This window comes from Chiloscyllium punctatum, chromosome 2 (assembly GCF_047496795.1).
Source record: "Chiloscyllium punctatum isolate Juve2018m chromosome 2, sChiPun1.3, whole genome shotgun sequence".
NCBI classification, from domain to species: Eukaryota; Metazoa; Chordata; class Chondrichthyes; order Orectolobiformes; family Hemiscylliidae; genus Chiloscyllium; species Chiloscyllium punctatum.
Window position 1 is genome coordinate 72,083,105 of NC_092740.1, and position 25,399 is coordinate 72,108,503.

General features: G+C 39.5%; 1 protein-coding gene across 7 annotated transcripts in view; it reads left to right on the plus strand.

Moving 5' to 3' along the window:
• The window catches only part of ythdc2 (YTH domain containing 2), a 153,289-nt gene that overhangs the window by 87,562 nt on the left and 40,328 nt on the right, over positions 1-25,399 (plus strand). For 5 of the 7 annotated variants that reach the window (XM_072583916.1, XM_072583964.1, XM_072583906.1 and 2 more), the window contains exons 15-24: positions 403-499; positions 6,010-6,097; positions 6,179-6,259; positions 6,348-6,430; positions 8,709-8,814; positions 9,158-9,277; positions 9,369-9,641; positions 16,757-16,883; positions 18,573-18,778; positions 18,986-19,193. In XM_072583916.1, coding sequence (XP_072440017.1) covers positions 403-499; positions 6,010-6,097; positions 6,179-6,259; positions 6,348-6,430; positions 8,709-8,814; positions 9,158-9,277; positions 9,369-9,641; positions 16,757-16,883; positions 18,573-18,778; positions 18,986-19,193 — 1,389 coding nt within the window. The remainder of the gene's footprint in view (positions 1-402; positions 500-6,009; positions 6,098-6,178; positions 6,260-6,347; positions 6,431-8,708; positions 8,815-9,157; positions 9,278-9,368; positions 9,642-16,756; positions 16,884-18,572; positions 18,779-18,985; positions 19,194-25,399) is intronic. The other 2 variants (XM_072583944.1, XM_072583954.1) reach the window with 1 other exon arrangement.

Consider the following 25,399-nt stretch of genomic DNA (forward strand, 5'->3'; position numbering starts at 1 on the left):
GCAGTCAGTCTCACTTGGGGCAGGCATCCAACATATTTTGGTACATTGCCTATTCTTTGAGCCCTTGTCTATATACCTTAGACCTCCATATTGATTCTAAGGCCTGAGATATGTTTTGTGTTGACAGTAATTGTGAGGAATGGTAGAAATAGTGATGTAGAAATAGTAATAAGAGACTTCTGACAGAATCAAAGAGGAAAACAGATGAGATTTGATCATAATTTGATCCTCAACAGACTGAATCCACATTTTGCCAATTTAGGAGATAATATAACAAGAGTACTATAGTCAGGAAAACATTCCTATACTCAATAGGATTTAGTAGTATGATAATGCATTCTTCTGTCTTTTAAAATATTGTTCTCAAAATTTTTAAAAATGCCTTAATGGTTAAATTTCCAGGTGCAGTTCTAATATTTTTACCAGGGTATGATGAAATCGTAGGACTCCGAGATCGCATACTGTATGATGACAAAAGATTTGCTGATAATTCCCACAAGTAAGTTTTTGAAACAGGTACAATGTACAATTTCTGGAATAAGTAATTAAGTGCATATTTTTGTCATTTATTAAAATTGTTTTGTGCATTTCAATCATTTGCACAGATTTGTAGAAATGTCTTTTGTATAAGCAGTCAGATACCCAAAATTGATTGCAATAGAATATTAACCATGAATTTCCTAGAAGGGGCAAACTAAAAAAAACTATCTCTGATCAAAGCCATTGGTCACAAATAAGGACATGAAGACCATTCAGAGTGTGTAGCGATGTCTGCCAGCAAGCCAACATAGGAATGGGCGTTGCTGATGTTGGTAGGAGAATATCCTTGAGGTGTTCTGCAGAGTAATAAGATGTTGGAAAAATTTGGCCGCTGTGTCAAAATTATTACTGTGGAGGTGAAATATCATATGCCTACAGCCACAACTTTGGCACTATTAGGAAGTATTAAAGAATGTATCAGATATTTCCTGGCTTTTTGCTGGAAGATCTCCATGAGCCAGTAGCTGGGCTTCATCCTCAGGGTCTCTAGGAAGATTCTGGCATATTACCAATTTTCTCCCATATTAGGCACCACATTAAAGCAAATAAGTCACCTTCAGCTTTTAACTGGATAGTCTGCACAACTCAAACCCTGCCTTCAGCCAGATCATTTTCTGACATTTTTATGTAGCGAAGTTCAGACTTTAGATGAAAAATCTTTTTATCTCCTCTAAACCTTTCTTCCAATTAGTTTAAATCTGTGTCTCCCACCCATTGGTTTCCATGCCAATGACAATGACTCCATGACAAGGAACATTACTACTTAAACACTTTATCATGTTATCTGTAGTAATTAATGGACATGCACTCCAGTGCCCTATTCCTCTATATGTCTTAGTATCTGACTACTATTCTCCACAGTAAACACTGATGCAAAATACTCATTTAGTATCTCCCCCATCTCCTGCAACTCCACACGTCGGCTGCATTGCTGATTTTTGCGGGGTCCTATTCTCTCACTAGTTACCCTTTTGTCCTTAATGTATTTATAATCTGCAAGAACTGCTTTCTCAACCTGTTTTACTTGGAGTATATTTGTGCAAACACCTTTTTGGCTATTCAACTTGCGGCAATTCTCACTTTTAAGTTTTCGATCCCTTTGCTTCAGCAAGAGAAATCTGCAGATAAGTAATTGTCCAGTAAGAGATGAAACTTTCATTTTTTATAAACATCTTTTATTAGTGTCTACTTTAAATCTTTGTATCTATATTTTATCAAATAACTATCATGTTTTTACTAAACATTTGGCAATAGTTGCGTGATAAATCAACCTTTGACCTTGTTCAGAGTAAAGCTTTGCTGCTGGTTACTTTTTTCTAAAATTGCAAACTCAAAAAATCTGAAAAGGTGGCTAAATGAGCTAAATTAATTTACAATTTACTGACCACTATTTTAACCACCCCTGGTCATGACAATATACACATGAAAAGCAAGCAAACTATTATTAAATCATTTTTAACTTCACTGCAAATAGCCTTTTAGTCACAAACACCCGTAATTTGTTTCCTGCATTGGCCAGTTTTGGATCTAACTTGGCATATTCATTTGATGCTAGAGGCTTACTTTTCTAACCAATCTGCCACATGCGACAGGGATAAAAATGTAGAATGTCCTACACTCCTCAAGCTTTATTTTAAAAAGAACAGTCAAGTTAATTTGATATAGTCTTCCCTTCACAAATCCATGCTGATAGTTTGTGATTAATCTGTGCCTTTCCAAATGATGATGAGGGGATGTGAACTGGCTTGTAGTTATTTGGTTGTGCCATTTCTCCCTTTGTAAATAAACATACAATGTTAGCAGAGGGCTCTTGTGACAGAGTAGTCACGTCCCTAACTCTGGTTCAGAAGGCTGGGTTCAGGTTCCATTTATTCCAATGGTCTGGCATAATATGTCTGAATAGGTTGATTGAAAATATCTACAACATTAGCAGTTCTCCAATCCTCTAGCACTATGTCTTTAGTCAGAAGATTGGAAAATGATCGTCAGAACTTCTGCTATATCCTCCCATGCTGTTACTTAAAATTTTATCTTGATCTTGATGGTTTCTCTATATAAAAAAGCTAAACCCTTTAATATTTTCTTGCCATCTTTATGTCAATTTACACCTCCTTAACTAAAATGTATATATTTCCCACTCTAATATTCATTAAGAAGCAAGTCCAATTTTCCATCTCCACAGGCTTCTCTCCTTTTCAGGTTTTATCCTCTGCTCTTTTTTGTTACTTTTCCTCTTGTAATTTTTTTTTAGGTTTTCCTTGATTTTGGCTTGTCAATTTTATTTTTAGCCAAACCATATATTTATGAAAAATAAACTTTAGCAAATCCAAAGTAAAGATATAATCTTTTTTTGTAAGAAGTTTCTTAGGCAGTTACTGAATCAGCACAACAATTAATCATGTGTTAGTGTGAGAATTTGCCACACCCATCAACCGAAACCCTGGTTCATCGATCATAGTTTTTCGACCCAATAATTATGACAATTATTAGCTTTGACTCTGTCATTCTTTTACTAAGGGACTTTTTTCCTCCATCTCTTGACTTTCAACTGCAAAAAACCTCTTTGCTGTCATGAATTCTTTGAATTTGGGTCCCTCTTGCCTAGCTACTTGCACACTTCACTGCTGAGCACTTATCTTGCTCCCTGTTTTACTGACTTTGTAAGCCAAAGTCTTGTTTCCAGCCCTATAGACATTGGTGTGGAAATATAGATTTACCCTGAACCTTATTGGATTGATGACTTGTTGACAAAAAGATTTTATTTTGAGGTCTATTTGGGCTCCTAAATCATCATCACTGAGCACCTCTGCTGCAGGCAGAATTTTGAGTTGGAATGGCACGTGCATGGGAGCAACTTCTATCCATTATGCACCTTCTGAGCAGTGTGGCAAGTCGCCACTTAAAGGGAATTGTAGCCTGTTAAATGCATTATTCATGCCACAATTCTCATTAATATCCCACTATGGCAGATGATGAATTTGAGTTCAGTAGTGACCATGAATCCATTGTCGATTGTAGGAAAAATCCATTTGGTTCATTAATGCCCTTTAGGGAAGGAAACTGCCATTCCTACCTGGTCTGGCCTATGTGTATTTAGAACCATAGTGGTTGCATTTATCTGCCCTCTGGGCAATTATGATTCAGGAACAAATGCTTGCCCAGCCGGTGACAGCCTCATCCCATGAAAGAATGTTTTTTAAAAAATTCACCTTCCTCTCTTGCCAGCGTGCTTAACAAGCCAGTCATCAGGAATTGAAAAATGTGATGCTGGAAAAACACAGCAGGCCAGGCGGCATCCGAGGAGCAAGAGAATCGACATTTTGGGCATAAGCCTGAAGAAGGGCTTATGCCCGAAATATCGATTCTCCTGCTCCTCGGATGCTGCCTGGCCTGCTGTGTTTTTCCAGCATCACATTTTTCAACTCTGGTCTCCAGCCTCTACAGTCCTCACTTTCTCCTAGTCATCAGGAATTCTAGACATGAAACTGAGAGTTGGACAGTGGGCACACTCCAGAGGCTCTAGCCCACATATCATACTTGCATGGTCATTCAGTTTTGATATGTGCCAGGCTGTAAGAACCTTGGCACATCTCTGATCCAGTTTCAGTATGGTTCTGCATTTCAAAGTTGCACCTTGGGCTGCACCAGCAATTATTATTGCAACTCTGCTGCAAGGACTTTGTGCTCAGGAACATGCATGCACTGATGGATTGTACCAGGTTGCATTTCCAAACTAGTTTGTTTGCTGACATAATGCTGTCACACTTTGCGCCTACCTGGATGCTCAAAGCATACCTGCCTTGAATTGCCTTTCTACTTTGTGCTTTGCCCCCTCAACCAGAGAGAGCACATAATAGAGAGAACTCTGTTGCCTTGCTGCTTAGCACAGACACAAAGCCAGGAGGCTTGTCATGTTTATCAGCAGTCTTCAGTCAAGTCAAGGGAGACAATCTCACTTAAAGGGTGTCCCAGGACTGAAATCCAAGGGCAGCCTCCAATACCCGTCCAGATATTTGGCCATTGTCTGTCGAACACTTGGGGCAATCAGAGTCAGGATGCTCTTCACAAAAGGTTTGAGAAGTCAAATGTTAGGCAGCCCACCTTGGGCATCTTGGTCTTGACTCTTGTTACTTTCCCTGTTGTTGGCTGGTTTCTTCCTGAAAAAAAGGGAGGCATGTATTAAGCAAGATAGAAGTGGGTGACACAATTGTTACGTTTGGTGGAGATCCAGAGGTTTCCTGAGTGAGTGTTTATGCAGTTCCAAGGTCATGCAGCGTTAGTGCTGTTAGGGGTTGAAGTTGGGGTGAGTGACTGAGAGTGAGTACTGTAGCCACTAGAGAGAGTGGAATACTTGTATTGATGGGAGATGGGGTACAGTAGCAGAGAGCGTGAAAGCAAGGTACATAGAAGGAGGTTGATGGCACTTATGCTAGCAGATTGCACTCTTCCAGATGACCGAGACTGCAATGAGCCAGGTGACCACCTCAGGCTGGCACAGTCTGATGTCTTAGCCACTTCTGCTGGCCTGAAGAAAGAGGGCACTTGTGCACCACCCTGTCCAGCAAGACCTCCACTTCCCTCTTCCATGTCTGGAGTAAATGTTGGGAATGGTGTAGGGAAGCTCCAGACTCTTGTTGCTTGTCTGGGTGGCCTTTTAAAGATGACTCTGGTGCAAAGAATGCTGGTAAATTCTGGGATATACTGGCAGTGACTAGTTGTTCTGGGAATAGGTCATATTAAAATAGTGCTAAACTCATGATAGGGATTTCATGGGAGGGGGAAAAGTAGTTATTGAGGTGAGTTTGGTAAGGTATGGCAAAAAAACGTACAAGCCTGGTGGCAAAAAGCCCTCTTAAAACAAATTTGATCCAAGTAACACTTGGCCAAAGAGACATAAGATTCCACCCTGTTTTTATTTGTTTTGAGTTGTGGGCATCACTGGCTCAGTCAGTATTTCTTGTTCATCTCTAATTATTCTGGAGAGGGAGATGGTGAGAGACCACCTTGAATTGCTACAGTCCTTATGGTGCAGGACCATCCACAGTGCTGTTTGGAAGGGTGTTCCAGGATTTTGACTCCGTGACAATAACGGAATGCTGATATGGTTCCAAGTTAGGATGGTGTGTGACTTGGAGTAGAACTTGCAGGGTATGGTATTCTTTTGCACCAGCCTTTCTTGTTCTCCTAGGTGGTAGAGATTGTGGATTTGGAAGGTATTACCAAAGAAACCTTGGTAAGTTACTGCAATGCATCTTGTAGATAGTACACACTGTTATCACTGTGTCTGTGATGAACAGAATGATAGGCTGCTTTGTTCTAGATGCTATTAAGCTGCTTGAGTGTTGCTGGAGCTGTACCAATCCAGGCAAATGAAGGTATTCTGTAACACTGCTCCTATATATATTGTAAAAATTGTTTTATTTGATTTAATGCAAATTAGTATCTAAACAGTGTTATACTTTGTTTTAGGTTGCAGGTTTTTATGCTTCATTCAAACATGCAGACATCTGATCAAAAGAAAGTGTTAAAAAGTCTACCTAATGGAATTCGTAAAATTGTGAGTTGAAAAAGAACTCTAGATTTAAGCTTTATTCTTTCTTTCATTTAAACCACAATTGATTTTTCTGTCTTATTTCAGATTCTTTCCACAAATATTGCAGAGACGAGTATTACTGTCAATGATGTGGTATTTGTCATTGATTCTGGGAAAGTGAAAGAGGTACTTGTACTTAATGTGCACCAATATGTGTACAGTACTCTGAATTTGGGAAGTTTTAATTGCTTCAGTTATGTTTTTTTTGTTTCAGAAATCATTTGATGCACTGAACTCTGTCACAATGTTAAAAATGGTATGGATCTCTAAAGCGAGTGCTGTTCAGAGGAAGGGCAGGTATTATGATTTTGTGATTTTTAGCATGTTCATATTTAATTACCTCAACCAAGCCTTTCATCCGTGACATGGACATGTACTTGACATTCTAGAAGCTTGCTTGAGTATTATGTGTGGCCTCAAAGAATACTATAAATGTAAATCAGTCAAATACTATCCTGTAAACATTTCAGAATCATCCTAAAGTTATGGAATGAGTGACATTAAGCAGAACCTGTTTGTGCATACTCGTTTTATTGATTCTCAACTTCGATTCTGCATGTAACTCTCCCCTCCAGATGCTATTACATATGTGGATGTAAGAGTTGAATAGTGAACAGAAGGTGAGTGGTTGACCCTGACTTCAGGACAACATTGGAATCAATAGAACAGAGGAGCTCTAGCAAAATTGAAGTTTGTAGGTGTCAAACAGAAAACTAGCTTCTAGCTGCCTGCAGAGGAAGTGGATGTACTATGAGTAATTTTGCAAGAATTCTTAAATTCTGGAAAAGTGCCAGAGGATCTGAAAACTGTCAATGTAACACACTTTTTCAAAAAAAGAAAGGAGACAAATGCAATTAATTATAAGCAAGTTGGTTTAGCATCTATCATTGGGAAAATGTTGGAGTCTATTATAAAGGATGTACTAGCATTTAGAAATACACAATAGGGTTGGACAGCTCATTGCAGGGAGGATGTTTTTCTTGTCTGGGGAGTCTAGAACTGGGGACACAGTCTCAGGATGTAGGGTAGACCATAAGATGGCACAGGGCTTACCAATGCTGTTTCACAATGTCAGGGACCCAAGTTCAGTTCCAGCCTCTGGTGACTGCCTGTGTGGCGTTTTCTTTTGAGTGTTTGGTCTGTATTCACTGGAGTTTAGAAGAGTAAAATAATCTTGTGAAAACATGTAAGATTTATAAGGGAGGGGAGATGCTGAGAGGTTGTTTCTTCATTGGGAGAGTCTGGGACCAGAGGGCATAATCTCAGAGTAAGGAGGCATTTTCTTAAGATGGAGATGAGGAAGGTGAATCTGTGGTTTCTGTCATGCAGAGGGCTGTCAAGGGTGGATTGCTAAGTAGATGCAAGACTGAGACAGATTGCTAATCAGGTAAGGAAATCGAGGGTTATGGGGGAACAGACCGAGAAGTGAAATTCATTGTTATCAAATCAGCCATGATCATATTGAATGGCAGAGCAGAGGCAATGGGCCAAATTTTCGACTAAATAGAGAGCAACTATTGGTTGCTCCTATGTCTTATGGTCTGGGGTGGCCTGTCATCAGTACAGTTATTTATTGGATACAGTTTTCAGGTCCACAGTTTTTAGCTCTTTTGTTAATGTCTTTACCCTCAAAATTTAGGATCAGAACTATTTATTGGTATTTCTGAAGTGGCCACATCTAATCAGAACTTCTCCAATATTGAATTTGAAACAAATAATTTTCAGGTTAAGTTGCATTTGTGTAGAAAGCCCTCAGCGCTAGTGACTAGGGTTCGATTTCAGCCTCTGGTGACTGTGTGGAGTTTGTACGTTCTCCCCATGTCTGAGTGGATTTCCTCCAGGTGCTCCATAGTGCCCATAGTGTTCAGGGATGTGAAGGTTAAGTGCATTAGTCAGAGGAAATGTTGAGTAATGGTGAATGGGTTTTGGGTGCGATAGCCTTTGGAGGGTCGGTGTGGACTTGCTGGGCAGAAGAGCATGTTTCCACACTCTAAGGATTCTATGATTCTATAAAACAGAGCCACAGATGATGCGATAGATGTGCTCTGATAAAACCTCTGATATTACCTAAAACATTAGTTATGCTTTTCTCTCCAAGATGCTGGGTGTTTCCAACAGTTTTTTTATTTTTATTACTAGAGATGTTGCTTTGTATGCTGAGTGTTTCCAGCATTTTCTGTGTTCCAGGTTTTAAACATTTATTAGTTTTCATTTTCATCTGGCAATGAGATGCATGGATGAGATGAATATCAGGTTTAACCTTGAAAGGGCTGCTGTTACACTCAAAGTTGTTCTATTAGTTTAGTTGAATATTGGGCAGTACTGCCATGCCCCTCAATGCACAATGCTTCAGGGAGTGATTAGCATTTAGAGAATATCAAATCAAGACAAAACCTGTAGCACTGCTCTGAGAATATCATGATCAGCAAGGTATTTACCAATTTGATATTTCCAAAGTATTAGCAGCTTGTTGTCTTTTGTGAACTGAGATTTTGTGGAATATTAAATTGTTACAAATGAAGACAATGCTAGATTGACTCTTGCTTGATTAATTCATCTCTGTCTGTTTGAATAGGGCAGGGCGCTGCCAACCAGGAATTTGCTTTCACCTATTTAGCAGATTACGATTCCAAAACCTGTTAGAGTTTCAGACACCAGAGTTGCTGCGGATGCCTTTGCAGGTGCATGTTTGTTTCATTATTTATATTTTTCATATGAATAATTGTAAGCATGTAATTTTATTGCTCTAACAAAGGATTAAATGGAGAAGTGTTTTTGAATTAATTCACTACTGATACTTAGAATTGTTTTTGGCAGAATTGTGCATTGAGGGAAAAAAATAGTCTTTTAAAATTGCTTTTTTCTTGCACCTTATGTGTTTTATTGTGTTACATTGGCTGAGTCTGTGCAAACATTCAGGCATCATTCTGGATTTGAATCAAGTATTTGTAAAAAGATGTAATCAAGGTTTGGAATGATCAATTTTATAATGTAATTGATTAATTTGCATGTTTATGTCCATAGGAACTTTGCCTACATACCAAACTGCTGGCTCCAATCAATTGTCCAATTGCAGACTTCCTTGCAAAAGCACCAGAGCCTCCGCCTTCACTTATTGTTAGAAATGCAGTTCAGATGCTCAAGGTGCAAGATACTTTTTATCTTTATAAGTAAGGAATATATTTTAAAATACAGATAATCTAAAGCAAATGTATCATACTAATTTTGTTTCTAGACTATAGATGCCATGGATAGTTGGGAAGATCTAACAGAACTTGGTTACCACTTAGCGGATCTTCCTGTGGAGCCTCATCTGGGAAAGATGGTTCTTTGTGCTGTAGTTTTAAAGTGCCTTGATCCTATTCTCACTATTGCCTGCACTCTGGCCTATCGAGATCCATTTGTTCTACCAGTACAACCTTCACAAAAGCGTGCTTCAATGTTGTGCAGAAAACGCTTTGCTGCAGGGACATTTAGTGATCACATGGCTCTTTTAAGAGCTTTCCAGGTAAGCTTTTAGAATTTTTAGAATTCATGATTAGAAGTTCGGAACCCCATTGTGACACTTAAATATTTTTTTAAATATTGAATTAATATTTATTTACATCACTTCCTTCTAATATTATTGCCTTGCATATTTGAGGAAATGAACACCTAACAGGTATAAAGTGAATTACTTATGCTTATTTTGAATTGTATTCTGCCTCTAGCTGAAATTGCTATATGTTATTATGCTCCCAACTCATAGTAATTCAGGATTAGTCATATCTCAGAGTGAAATCTGCCTTGACAAATCTTAAAATAGTTTGTTTTGTTTATGTTATAGAAGATTTGAACAATCCCATTACAAATATCAAAGAAATATTCAACCCAATTACTCCAGCAGTAACCTATCAGATGTTTAAACCTCAGTGAAGAGATGCACAGTATCCATGCTCAAGCTTCTTCCCAGTTGGCGCAGAGTTAACTTTTGGCAAATTTATATGCATTTGCTTGATGCTATTAGTTAACAGCTCTCCCCGAGACCCTTAAAACAAACTGTGCACTCCACTCACCTGTTACTTAACATAGGTTCCCTAAACACCTTTATGCAGTAACCTTATAAGATATCATCATCTTTGATACTTTGCCAGCTTTATACCTCCTGAGGTTTTTAAAAAGGGCAGCACGGTGGCTCAGTGGTTAGCACTGCTGCCTCATAGTGCCAGGGACCCGGGTTCAATTCCCGTCTCGGGCGACTGTCTGTGTGAAGTTTGCACATTCTCCCTGTGTCTGCATGTGTTTCCTCCGGGTGCTTCGGTTTCCTCCCACATTCCAAAGATGTGCAGGTCAGGTGAACTGGCCATGCTAAATTGCCCATGGTTTTCTGTGCATTAGTCAGCAGTAAATATAGGGAAGGGGAATGGGTCTGGATGGGTTCTCTTCGGAGGGTCATTGTGGATTTGTTGGGCCGAAGGGCCTGTTTCCATACTGTAGGGAATCTAATTTATGCTTCTGGACATCTGCTAATGTCTATGCATCTTGGGGCTTTTCCTCTGGGTTTGACTGCTTAAAAACCTCTCTTTCTCTCTCACTTTCTCCTTTTTGTCTTTTTCTTTCTCTGTGGCCCTGCCTTTTTCACTCACTTTTTTTTTCTACTGATTTGTCTTTTTTTCACCCTCTCGCTTTCTATCACTTGCTCATCTCGGAGGTGTAACTTGAAAATGGCATATCGGATGCCGTCACCAAGGAGAAGGTGCTGTGGAAGCTAAAAGGTCTCAAGGTGGAGTACACCCCAGAGTTTTGAAGGGGATAGCTGACAAGATTGTGGAGGCATTGATGGCAATCTTTCATGAATCACTGCTATTGGGACGTGTCCAAGTGAATTGGAAAATGGCTAATATAACTCCACTGTTTAAGAAGGGAGGGAGGCAGATGACAGGAAATTATAGGCTGGTTAGCCTGACCACAGTCGTCGGTATGATTTTAGAGTGTATTATTAAGGATGAGATAGTGGAGTACATGGAAGTGCAGATGCTGCCTGGCCTGCTGTGTTTTTCCAGCACCACATTTTTCAACTCTGGTCCCCAGCATCTGCAGTCCTCACTTCCTCCTACATGAAAGGTGCAGGGCAAGATAGGGCTGAGTCAGCACAGCTTTGTCAATGGGAGAACATGCCTTACAAATCTGTAAGAATTCTTTGAGGAGGTAGTGAGCAAGTTAGACAAAGATCAACCAATAGATGTGATCTATTTGGATTTCCAGTAGGCCTTTGAGAAGGTGTTGTACTGGAGGCTGCTAAATAAGACAAGAGTGTTAGGAGTAAGGAACTGACCAGGATAAAGAATTGACTAATTGACAAAAGGCAGAGATTGGGGATAAAGGGATCTTTTTCAGGTGACTGGTGGAGTTCTGCAAGTTTCAGTGTTGGGAATCTCACCTATTCATGTTATATATTAATGGATGTTGCTAAGTTTGCAGAAGATACAAAGATGGTTGGAGGGACAGGTGGTGATGAAATGGGGAAGCTGCAAAAGGATTGAACAGCCCAGGAAAGTTAGCAAAGAAATCACAGATGGAACAGAATGTGGCAAAGTGTGAGGTTATGTGTTTTAGTGGGAAGAGTAGAGGTGTAGATTATTTTCTAAATGAGGCTGTGGAAATCTGAAGCACAGGGAGTCCTAGTCCAGGATTCTATGACGTTTAACATACAGGTTTTTTGGCAGCTAGGAAGACAAATGCAATGTTAGCATTCATTTCAAGATGTTTGTTGGGATGTTGACTCTGGTGTGACTTCCAGTCACAAACTCAAATTATCCTCTTCTAGAAAAAGATGTGATTCAAATATTGATTTTTAATGATTATGTGCACTCTATAAAGATAACTTTGCTAAGGAAAATATTGGTTACAATGACAACGTTGTTGCATCCACAAGGAGCAGAGAGCTTGAATAGAATCTTACAGTCTAGAGAACCTGCAGAGATAAGTCACTTGGTTCGGTTTGAGAGTGGGATAAGACAATTTACATTTTTGAACTCTGAGAGAGAATTTGACCAGCTTCAGACACAGTAGATTGCTGTCTCTCTTGTCCACAAAAGTATGAGCTGAAAACCCAATAAATGTCATTTTTACTACTTTCTTGGAATCTACTCCACAACATTAAGCAAAGAGAATTAAGCAAAATGCAGCTGTCCAGGAAGACACCACAGTGCCAGCAGATATGTGTGCACAGAATAATTTCAGAATCAGAACACCATTTCGGCACAATCTGCGATTTATCGTTTTTTTCCTGCATTTAGCTATTACTTTGCCAAAGTCTTTAATGCTAACATACTGTGTCATTTTCATTTTTTTGCTATTCCTGAGAATTGTGTGTTAATTTTTACATGTGCATGATTTAACTGTTAATGTTTTCATCTTTTGAGCAATTTCTTTTTTGGTTATTGACTTGTTCTCATTGCTTAACCTGATGCAGTCTGAGATTTACAATGGCCATATCACCAATGTGGCTAAATTTTAAATTTGAAATAAAAACAAAAGAACCTGAAGTTTGTCCAGTCTATGAGGAAAGAAATAGAATTGATACTTCTAGTCTTGTTGACTCTCCTTCAGAACTTTTAATTGGCTTTAATTTAAAGTTTTTTATGACTAATGGAGGAGTGGGACTAGATAATGAAAGGATATACCTTCTAAGTGTCAGTTCTAACACCCAATTCTGTATTCACTTGTATGTAGTACTAGGTGTAATATGGAGAGAACTAGTTTTGAGGTCTTGCTTGTGAAGTTGCTACCTAACTTAAGTTTTGATTGAGGACCACATCATTCCTTTTAGCCTATGTTGTTGGTACCAGTGTGAACTGCAATTGTTGACAATTCATCCATCCCTTTCAGGGTGTTCAGTAACCACTGACGCAAATGCAGGATGACATATGCCTCCCTGGTTCCAGGGGGAATCATTGTAGTCACTGAATGACTGCAGAAGCCCTATCTGTTCCCATAATTATCAAATATATCTTGTTGCTATTGCTCTTCCAACTTGCTATATTTGTATAGTTGTGCTAGCCATAGTGCCATGGACTTCTCTGTGGCTGAAGTTTTCAAATGAATCATCAATTTCATCAGAGGTGGGAAAGTGATGTCTACTGTGGGCATGCTTGCACCATAGTGCTGCTTGTATGAACTTCCCTCTCTCCTTCCATACTCTGTTGCTGCCTACAGTATGGAGACGGGCCCTTCGGCCCAAACTGCTCCATGCCAACCAAAACGTCCATCCACGCTAACCCGGTTTCTGTATACTTGACCCATATCCTTCTAAACCTTTCCTATTCATGTTTTTGTCCAAATGCCTTTTAAATGTTAATGTATCTGCCTCAACCACTTCTGCTGGCAGCTCATTTCATATGTATACCAATAAAAAAACCTGCCCCTCAGGTTCTCTTTTATTCTTTCCCCTCTAACCTTAAATTGATCTAATCCTTGATCTCCCAACTCTGGGGAAAAAGACTTTATTTACCCTATCCATGCATCTCATGATCTTTACAGTTCTATAAGATCTCCCCTCAGTCTCTTATGCTCTAAAGAAAAAGGTCCTAGCTTGTCTAACCTCTCCCTGTAACTCAGACCATTGAGTCCTGGCAACATAATTTTAAATTTCTTCTGTACACATTCCAGTTTAATAAGATCCTACCTATAACAAGGTGACCCAACACTGAACACTGAACACAGTACTCCAGTGCACCCTCACCAGTGTACTGTACAACTCCAATATAACTTCCCAACTTCTCTCATCCATGCCCTGATTGATGAAGGCCAGTGTGCCAAAAGCTTTCTTCACTGCCCTGTCTAACTGTGACTCCACTTTCAAAGATTCGTGCACTAAAGACGCTCTGTTCCACTACACTCTTTAAGGCCCTACCTTTCACCATGAAACTCCTACTTTGATTTGACTTTCTAAAATGCAAGATAACCATATATATATAAACTTGCTATCTACAATGCAATTATGCCATTGGATTGGTTGCAACTCATGATATGGCTAAGGACACGGAAAACATCCTAGCGTTCCCACGTAGGTGCATTCAAGGTCAGAACTACCCTCCAGTTCTCTTATGTATTTGAGAAAAGACCTTATAATTAAAAAAAAAAGACTGGCATCCACTCAATGAAGTTAACTTAGTCTTTTGCTGAACCTTTAGTAAAATGAGGAATACATTTTCAGCTCCATATCCAAGTTCCTTAACTTTAGAGGTAGTGAAACACAACTACCATGTTCACCAATCAATCAATTCATGGCCTTATGATGCCACAATTTGTTGTTTTCTTGTGCTCTCACTTGTTCAAACTTAAGCCAGTCTAATCTAGCTGGCAAGTTTCTCCTCTGGCAAGTGATGGACCTTGAGCCTGGTCCTCAATTTTATCCTCGCCCTGCTGCTCCCTATCCCTTCCAGGTCTGTTATGGAAACTGAATGTGAAAAATACCTCCATAACGTCATCTTTGTCTAGTTTTGTCTTTTTTTAAAAATTCATTTATAAGATGAGGGTATTGCTAGTTAGCCCAATATTGATTGCCCAGGAGGTAGTTACACATCTGTCTAGATTCACAGGTAGGCCAGACTAGATAAGGATGGCAGCTTTTTTCTCTAAAGACGTTAGTGAACCAAATGGGTTTTTCTGACAACCTGTAGTCGATTCATGGTCATAATTAGACTCCTAACTTCAGATTTATATTGAATTCAAATTCCACCATCTGCTATGGTAGCATTTGAAACCCCAAAATATTACCTGGGTCTCTGGATTAACAGTCCAGCATTAATATCACTAGGCCTCACCTTCCCTTTAGAACTGATTTTTGCTACTGTAATGTAGGTATTAATTTTGTGGGGATTACCTGAACCTGAAGCTCTGTTGGGTTGTCTGCTTTCGTGGGAAGAATGGAAAAACAATGTTATTTGAATAGAAAAAGACTGCAGATCAGGAAGGAAAATGGAATAGTAAGTTTTATTGTAATGGGGATGTAGTATAAAAATAGGGAATACTTATTACAGCCATTTAGGGTAAATCTAAATATAGTATACTACAGGGTGACACAGTGGTTAGAACTGCTGCCTCCACGGGGGACCTGGGTCCAATTCTAACTTGGGGTGACTGTCAGCGTGGAGTTAGTATATCTACTAAATCTATCAATTCACAATTGTTTACCAGTGACTAGAGTCTATTTATTTATAACAGATAATAATTCTTGTTAAGTACAGAAAGCCGGTGTGTATTTTCCATCAACCTGAGTTTGAAAGACTGGTAAATTTGGGAATTTTGCAATGACTTGTGGAATAATTCAGCTTGATTTCCAATATAATACTTTGGTGAGATGTAACAACAGATTTTTGATCTACAAGGGAGTTGAGGGTTATGCAGATGCAGACGTGACCTTATTGAAAATGGCAGGACAGGCTTGAAAGGTCAGATTATCTACAATATCTCATGTTTTTTATGTTCTTACAGATGTCAGGTTATTTCAGGAAGGTTGAAAGGAAATTGCATTGGTTTGGGTCTGAATTCACCTTATTGAAATATGCTCAAATAAGGCAAAAATTTTCTTTTCATTTGTGCACATTGATGAATGAGTTGAATTTCTACCACAGTACAGATTCTCCATGGCAACTTACTTAAAAACTGTTGCTTTGTTTTCATTATTAGAGTTTTCCTTTAAAGGAATACAAATTTTCAAATGGTCTTGGGATTTTACCTCATTCTCTGGTTTATTCATCTCCACACTCTCCTCGTCCTAACCCTACTACATCCCATGTTTTATGTTACTTTCTATAAGGAATGTTTCCATACTAATGAGTGTACCATGTATGATGATAAAAATACGAATGGACTTTTTGCTTTTGCCTGTTTTGTTTTGTGTTCGCCAAAATATGGATGCAGCAGAGATGCTGAGGCTGTCCGTAAAATGGTGCTGTTGAATTGGGAAACAATGAACCAGATTTTCCAGGAGTGCAATTGTATGTGGATTGTCTGTCTGAGCCTTTTTTAATGTAAGAAAGAACTCCACATTTCTGATGAGAGATTCTGATCAAGGACCTTTTTAGAAATGTGGAGCTTTGTTTAAATCTGAAAGGTTCCTTGGAATGCAGAATAGTTCATGGTAGGCATACCACACCTCTATTTTCCCAGTCAGGAATAGGGTGCCAGGTGTGTTTAGGATAATTTTGGTTGAGTAGGGATATCAGGGAATGGAGAGTGTAAGGGATTTTTGAGATTTATATTTGGGAGAGGTGTATGTTAATTTGGGGAGGGGTTCAGTTGAATAGTTAGTCAGGAATTAGACTCTGCTTTTAAAAGTCTAATTTGTACTGAATAATTTCCTATTTAACTTCAGTGAAATACTCTGATTTAAATTGACACTTTGGGTTAAGGTGGGGGGGGGAATTGTCCAACAGAACCTTGAAATTCCTGAGTAATTTTCTTGATGTCTGCTACATCAGACATTCCCAGGGTACCCATGGCATTTAAAAAAAAATTTAGTCATTGGAAAATCCAGACCGATAGGTTAAATTTGCACTACACATTGTGAAAGGTTGATACATTTAATTTGTAATTTTAGATATTTCTTTTACTGTATACTGCTTTATTTTCTTTCAGGCTTGGCAAAAAGCTCGGAGTGATGGCTGGGAGAGAGCATTCTGTGAAAAAAACTTTCTTTCTCAAGCTACTATGGAAATCATTATTGGCATGAGAACCCAATTATTGGGACAACTCAGGGCATCAGGTAAGTAGAGATGAACAGGACTTGGGAAGTTATGTTTCACCTTTAGAGGACATTGGTTAAATCACTTTTGGAATATTGTGTGTAATTCTGGTCGTCTTCCTATCGGAAGGATGTTGTGAAACTTGAAAGGGCTCAATAAAGATTTCCAAGGATGTTGTCATGGTTGGAGGATTTGAACTACAGGGAGAGGCTGAATAGGCTGGAGCGTTGGAGGCTGAGGTATGGCCTTACAAAGATTTATAAAATCATGACGGGCATGGATAGGATAAATAGACAAAGCCTCTTTCCTGGGGTGGGAGAGTCCAGAACTAAAGGGCGTAGGTTTAGGGTGAGAGGTGAAAGATATAAAAGAGACCTAAAGGGTAACATTTTCACGCAGAGCATGGTGGAATGAGCTGCCAGAGGAAGTGGTGGAAGGTGGTACAATTGCAACATTTAAAAGGCATCTGGATGGGTACATGAATAGGAAGGGTTTAGAGGGCTATGGGCCAAGTGCTGGCAAATGGACTGGATTAATTTAGGATATCTGGTCGGCATGGCCGAGTTGGACCGAAGGGTCTGTTTCTGTGCTGTACTTATCTGACTTTATAACTGGAATCTGCATACACCCAATAAAAAAAGGGTCCACAATACTACCTTCAAAATGTAACCATATCTCTCAGTCACTTGTTGGAAGATGAGTTTTGTCTTGATTCTTATTAATGGTGTTGGCTTACTTTGTCTTCATTTGCAAAATATGTTTCTTTGTTGATCAGAAAAAAAAACCCATGGCAAGTCCAAACCCCTGATGAGGAGGAAATTGATATTAAAATGGAGAGATAGAATTAATAATAACCAAAAGATCTGCGGAAGCTGGAAGTCAGAAATAAACACACATTGCTAGAAAAACTCAGTCGGTCTGGCAGCATCTGTGGAGAGAAATCAGAGTTAATATTTGTGGTCCAGTGACCCTTCCTCCGATTTTGTTGATAAGTTGAAAGTAATGGTTGCTGTATTTCAAATTACACTGCTGTTCGCTAAAATTTGAAACACCACAAACATTTTTTAAAAGTGAATTCCATGCGAACAAAGGAGTTGGAGAATGCTATTCAACCCCTCGAGCTGTATCTACTATATTTAGTATGATCATTGCTGATCATCGAGCTCAACACTCTAATCGGAACCCGCAACCTTCCCCCATATCCCTTGATTCCTTTAGCCACAAGAGTGATATCTACCTCCTACCTGAGTACACAATGTTTGGACGTCAACCACTTTCTGTCATAATGAATTCCACAGGTTCACCGCTCTGTGGGTGAAGATTGTTAAAAAATTTTTTATGAAATGTGGATGTCACTGGCTAAGAGAGCACTTATTGAATGGATGAATATTGGGCAGGCAGTTTTAAAACTTGGCATGGTGGTCAAGCAACCGCCTTGCTTCAGGGAGCTTGGTGCTTTAAAATATTATAATGAGGATATAAGCTTTATTGTTATTTCCCATGAAATTTAACTGCAGGTAGCCCAATTCACTATCATTCAAACCTGATGCTTTACCACTTAGCTGCTGAGTGCATAATACTTGCCTGCAAATCCTTCAAATGAGCAATATTTAAATTTATGTTTATGTAAATATATTACAGACTGGCTTGACTTGATTGCTTTGAAATTTTATTGATTTTCTTCAACCTATTTTAAAATTGCCTCTCAGGTTTTGTGAGAGCACGTGGGGGTGGTGACATTCGAGATGTAAACACAAACTCTGAGAATTGGGCTGTGGTGAAAGCTGCTTTAGTTGCAGGCATGTACCCAAATCTTATCCACGTTGACAGAGAGAATTTATTGCTGACTGGGTCCAAAGAAAAGAAAGTCAGATTTCACCCTACTTCTGTTCTCAGCCAACCACAGTATAAAAAGGTAGGATTTGTGCCATTGTAAGATTAGTCTGGAATCCTTTTCAGCATTTAATAAACTTGGAACTTCCTAAAAAATGCATGTTTAATCAAAGCAAATATGACTGGCTATTCCATTCAAATGTCCATGGTATTTCACTTTTTTGTCACATGGCTAAGTTATTCTTTGTGAAAATGTTATTCTAACATATAAGCATTAATTTTGTATTAGATTCCTCCAGCAAACGGACAAGCTGTGGCTGTTCAAGCATTGCCCACTGACTGGCTTATTTATGATGAAATGACAAGAGCACACCGAATAGCTAACATACGTTGCTGTTCTGCTGTAACGCCAATATCTGTAGTTTTATTTGGTGGTCCAGCGAGACTATCAAGCAGTGCATTACAAGAGCCCTCTTCCCCTCGAGGTAACACATACAGTGAGTCAAAATTATTTCTTAAGTTGTATGTTTTGCTTTTTAAAATTGTGATTCTGTTTATCACCTTAAGCTAACAGAAATTTCAATGAGACCTTGACAGTAAAGATATAAGGTTTACAAGGCCTTTGTGAAGATCAGGCTCGAGTATAGACCATAAGGCTTTGCTTCAAATGAAAAGGAGATATACATGGCTGTGTATTGTCACCAAAATTTTCAGTTGTAAACAAAACAAATATTCAGAGAATTAGATACTCTTCCAGCGTGAAAATCGTAAGCTAGTACATGATGCACAGTGCTGCTTGCAGAATCAGAAGTCCTGCAAAATATTTTGGATCAAATCAAGCCTCGAATTTTGGAATATTGATAAGTATGAACACTGAAAAGACAAATACAAAGTTTGTTTAAAGGAATACATTAGAAGAAAGTATTTCAGAAGATTTCAGTTGATGGTTGAATAGGTTTATCTATTTAGGACAAATGTGACAAAGTCAAAATAAAGATAGAGACAGCTGGAAGTAATTTTGTGAAGATGAAAGATGAGATGGCAACAATAAAGTGCAAGGATAAAACTGAGAGGTACTACACTGTTTTGTTTGCCTCAGAAATCTAGACTTTAAGTAAAGTCCTGTGGAGGAAAATAGCTGCCTATGAAATGCAGTTGCTAAGATGTAATCTTCAATAAGTTGGAGGGTGATGTAGTTGATTCTGAGACAAGGGTCCTGAAGCTAAATAAAGGAAACCATGAAGCTATGAGGCATGAACTGGCTATGATACATCTGGGAATGTTACTGAAAGAGATGCTGGTGGACAAGCCCTGGCAAACATTTAGAGTGTATGGGTCAAGTGCAACAATTTTTAATTCTTGTCTGGTAGAAAAATAAAATGGGAAAGGGGACCCTGCTAATAAGGGAAATTCTGGATAGTTTTGGATCCAAGAAAGCAGAATAAAAATTGGCTAAAAACAGTCGCAAATCTGAGGATTGAGACAGTTTTAGTTTTCCATCAAAGGAAAAAAAGGGATTGATTTAAGAGCGGAAAACACTGAGCATGCACTTGTGGGAAACATACAAACTGGTTATAGAAGCTTCAATTGGTGTGTGAAGAGAAAAAGATCAGTGGAGACAAATACAGGTCCTTTACAGTCAGAAATGGGAAGTTATGATGGGGAACAAAGAGATGGCTGACCAATTAAATATCTTTAGCTTCCCTTTCACAAAAGAGAACACAATGTCCCAAAAATGTTGGGTGATGCGAGATCTAGTAAGAGGGAGAAAAATGAAAATTGGTAGGAAATGGGGTGTTGGGAAAATTGATGAGAATGAAAGCCAACATGAGCTTGACATTAATATTGGGGTGGGGGGGGGGGAAACGCTTGAATTTGTTATGAAAGATTTAATAGCAAAACACTTGGCCACAAGAAAAGTAATAGGATTACGTAGTCAGCATGGATTTTTGAAAGGGAAGACATGCTTGACAAATCTACTAGAATTTTATGAGAATGTAACTAGTAGAATGAGGAGGATGCAGCAGAGAACTCTGATTTGGACAAGTTGAGTAAGTGGGCAAATTCATGACCGATTTAAGTATAATATGGATAAATGTGAGGATATCCACTTTGGTTAAAAATAAGAAGGTTAAATCTGAATGGTAACAGATTGGAAAAGAGGGAGTTGCAACAATATTGGCATATGAGGAGTTGCTGAATGTATGCATGCAGGTGTAGCAAGTAATGAAGGCTCATGGTATGTTGGCCTTCATAATGAGAGGATTCCAGTGCAAAAACAAAGATATCTTGTTGCAATTGTTCTGGCCTTGCTGAAATTGCATACCTGTAATATTGTGTATAGTTGAGGGAGAATGTTTAGGTTGTAGAATGAGTGTAACAAAGGTTTACCACACTGATTCGTGGAATGGCAGGACTGACATAGAAAGAGACTGGATTGGTTATCTTTAGTAGAATTTAGATAAACGAGGATGCTTCTCATAGGAAGTTATAAAGTTTTAACAGGACCAGACAGAGTAAAAGTGCGGAAGGAGATTCCCAATAACTGGAGAGTCCAGAACCAGGCGTCACTGTTTAAGGATACAAGGTAGGTCATTAAGGACTGAGGAAGAAAAGATTCATTACCCAGACAGTGGTGAGCCCATGGAATTCACTGCACAGAAAGCAATTTAGGCCAAAAGATCAAGTGTTTTCAAGAGGGAGTTAGTTATAATTCTTGTGGCTAAAGGGCCCAGAAAGTATGGGGTGAAATCGTGAACTGTGATTATCGTATCGAATGGCAGAGCAGGCTTGAAGGGCCAAATGGCCAACCCCTGCTTCCATTTTTTTATGCTCCTATGTATGCTTAGAATTCCATATATAGACAAATGAAGAGGTGTTAAAATGATTGGAGCAAATATAATGTGATATCTGGAAAAGAAAATGTCTTTTTTTGGCTATTTTATCAGAGTTGAAAAGCTACACAATAGTACAGTGGCAATGTGAGAATTTGCAAGACAGAAGAGTGTGACATATCAGTACAGGAAATTGTCTGTCAGGAGTAGCTACTAACAGCAGCAGTGTATCATTTAATTGAATTTCATTCATTTTGGAATCTAAAATATTTTTTGTACTTTGAAGAGTAAGCTAGAAAGTAAACTTAATTTAAACCAGCTCTCTGTGCACTTTTGAAATGTATTCTTCAGATTAAACACTTACATATGCTTGGTTTTCTATTCTAACAATAACTAAAATAATATCATTACTTTGTTTTGTCAAATGGCCCAACAAATGAAAATTTGAATGTGTGTGGTATAATACCCTTTACCCCACTTCTCCCAAAACATACTTTTATTTTCTACTCCTTTCCAAGTCCTCATTCTCAGATCCTTTGACGGTCTATTAGAAGAAGTTAAGGAGTTTCCAAAGTGGGCAGATTTGACAATGCAACTAAGTACAGAGTCCGTGGAATCAGTGAAGTAGTACACAAAGTGCAATGGATAAAGTATGTTTGAGGGAAAATTGTGATAGACAAAGTTGAATTTGAATAAGAGCAAGCCACTGAACATGAATGGAAAAATAAGCAGACAAATTATTTATAACAGTGTTGAAATAAATATTGATGAACAGGAAAGAAGTCCAAAAGTTTTGGTAGATTCAGTGTTTAAAACGACCTAGCTGAACTCTACAAAGCCAATAACATGTTTTGCTTCATAGCTAAAAGAACAAGAATTGTTTGGAGGAAATTAAATCTGGTATAGGTCTCTGGTGAAATAACATGTCGGGTTTTGGTTGCTTGTGCATGCTGGCCATTTTATTGCTGGAGATCAGAACAGAGAAAAACCATAATGTTGATTTCCAGTGTTGTAGATGAGTTATAAGAAACAATTACAGATGCTCAGGTTATGCAAGCTGGGAAAGCAGTATAAGAGAGAATCTTAGAGGCTCTTAAGAGTGGTGAATTGTATGCAGATGAAGACTCTGGATCTGAAAATAATGTAAGCCAATATTCACTAAACTCTTCAAAAAAAACTTTTATCATTGATACCCGGAAATTATTCTTAGAGAGCTTGATTGATTGCTGAAAAATGTGTTGCTGGAAAAGCGCAGCAGGTCAGGCAGCTTCCAAGGAGCAGGGGAATCGACGTTTCGGGCATAAGCCCTTCTTCAGGAATGAGGAGGGTGTGCCAAGCAGGCTAAGATAAAAGGTAGGGAGGAGGGACTTGGGAGGAGGTGTAATCTAGGTAGCTGTGGGAGTTGGTCGGTTTATAGTAAATGTCCGTAATAGAAATGGAGAGGTCTAGGAAGGGGAGGGAGGAGTCTGAGACAGTCCAGGTAAATTTGAGGTCGGGGTGGAAGGTGTTTGTAAAGTGGATGAACTGTTCAACCTCCTCATGGGAGCACGAGGTTGCACCGATACAGTCATCGATGTAGCGGAGGAAAAGGTGGGGGGTGGTGCCAGTGTAGCTGTGGAAGACTGACTGTTCCACATATCCAACGATTACACCTCCTCCCACCCTGCCCCCTGTAAAAACACCATCCCATATTCCCAATTTCTTCGCCTCTGCCACATCTGCTCCCAGGAGGACCAATTCCAATACCGAACAACCCAGATGGTCTCCTTCAAAGACCGCAATTTCCCCTCAGACATGGTTGACGATGCTCTCCACTGCATATCCTCCACTTCCCGCTCCTCTGCCCTTGAACCCTGCCCCTCCAATCGTCACCAGAACAGAACCCCACTGGTCCTCACCTACCACACCACCGACCTCCAGATACATCATGTCATCCTTCGCCATTTCTGCCACCTCCAAACAGACCCCACCACCAAGGATATATTTACCTGCCCTCCCCTATCAGCATTCCGGAAAGACCACTCCCTCCGCGGCTCCCTCATTGGGTCCACACCCCCCCACCAACCCAACCTCCACTCCTGGCACCTTCCCCTGCAACCGCAAGAAATGCAAAATTTGCGGCCACACCTTTTTCCCCCCCCCTCTCCCCCCCACCCCCCTCTTCCCTCCCAGGCCCCAAGGGATCCTTCCATATCCGTCACAAATTCACATGCACCTCCACACACATCATTTACTGCATCCACTGCACCCGATGTTGCCTCCTCTATATTGGGAGGCCACCTACTTGCAGAACGTTTCAGAGAACACCTCTGGGACACCCGCACCAACCAACCCAACTGCTCCATGGCTGAACACTTTAACTCCCCCTCCCACTCCACCAAGGGCATGCAGGTCCTTGGCCTCCTCCATCGCCAGACCATGGCAACACGACGCCTGGAGGAAGAGCGTCTCATCTTCTGCCTAGGAACCCTCCAACCACAAGGGATGAATGTAGATTTCTCCAGCTTTCTCATTTCCCCTCCCCCTCCCCACCTTATCTCAGTCCCAACGTTTGGACTCAGCACCGCCTTCTTGACTTGCAATCATCTTCCCAACCTCTCCACCCCCACCCCCTCTCTGGTCTATCACCCTCACCTTAACCTCCTCCCACCTATCGCATCCTCAACGCCCCTCCCCCAAGTCCTTCCTCCCTACCTTTTATCTTAGCCTGCTTGGCACACCTTCCTCATTCCTGAAGAAGGGCTTATGCCCGAAATGTTGATTCTCCTGCTCCTTGGGTGCTGCCTGACCTGCTGCGCTTTTCCAGCAACACGTTTTCAGTTCTGGTCTCCAGCATCTGCAGTCCTCACTTTCTCTGAGCTTGATTGATTGATTGTTTGATGTAACATTTTTTCAATTGAATAGTAGAACCAAGAACATATTTAGGCATTAAACTAGAAAGTGGGGCTATTAAAGGAAACACCTGCTTGGATAATCTGTTATGGGTTAAATATTCTTCCTTGTCCAAATTATCTTATGACTTTTTGTTTTACACCTTTCTAATGGGAAAATGTAGGGCTTATATAGTACAGCTGAGAGCAGGAATGCAATAGAGGGAGCAATTCAATAGCATAAACCCATTTTGTGACATAATACGACCTTCAATTTTCTGGGACGCTATTAGATAATTCCTTATGAAAGTTGATATATCTTGACTGAGTTGCTCTTGCAGAGAACTGGCAGAGAAGGAAAGGCTGAATGATCTCCTGTGTTGGAACCGTTCTATGATTCTATTGTAATAAGAGGGAAAATCGAGAATGAATATGGGTAGGATATGATTCTATCAAGAGCCAGAAGTTTGTTGTGGATCTTAGCATGTTTAGTGTGTTTGCCATAAATGATCTGTTTGTATCGTGGTAAAAATGTACAAAATAAAACTACTCTTGCTCTAGGTAAATAAGATTTGGTTTGTCAGTTTTTTAAATGTTAACTATTTTCAACCAAGTGTTAAGTCTTAAAACATTTTTTAGCCAGTAGACTCTTGTTTATACATTGATGTAAAGATGAACTGCCATCAAGTTAGCGTGGGAATATAATTTGTTTTGTTGTGTATTCTGTTCCTCACTTAAATTTCAGATTTTTAAAAACACAGGGGAACCAATCATTGAGTAATATTCAACTAACACCTTTCACAGGTTCTGAATGAGCTGAAATGCTTAATAGGAATGAAGTAACTTTGAAGTGAGGTTACTATTGTAAAACTAGAAAACATGGAAGCCAACTTTTGTACTGCTAGGTACCACAAGCAAGGTACAAACATATGAAATAAGAACAGAAGTAGACCATTCAGCCCTTTGAATCTTCTCCGCTACTCAAGAAGGTCATGGCTG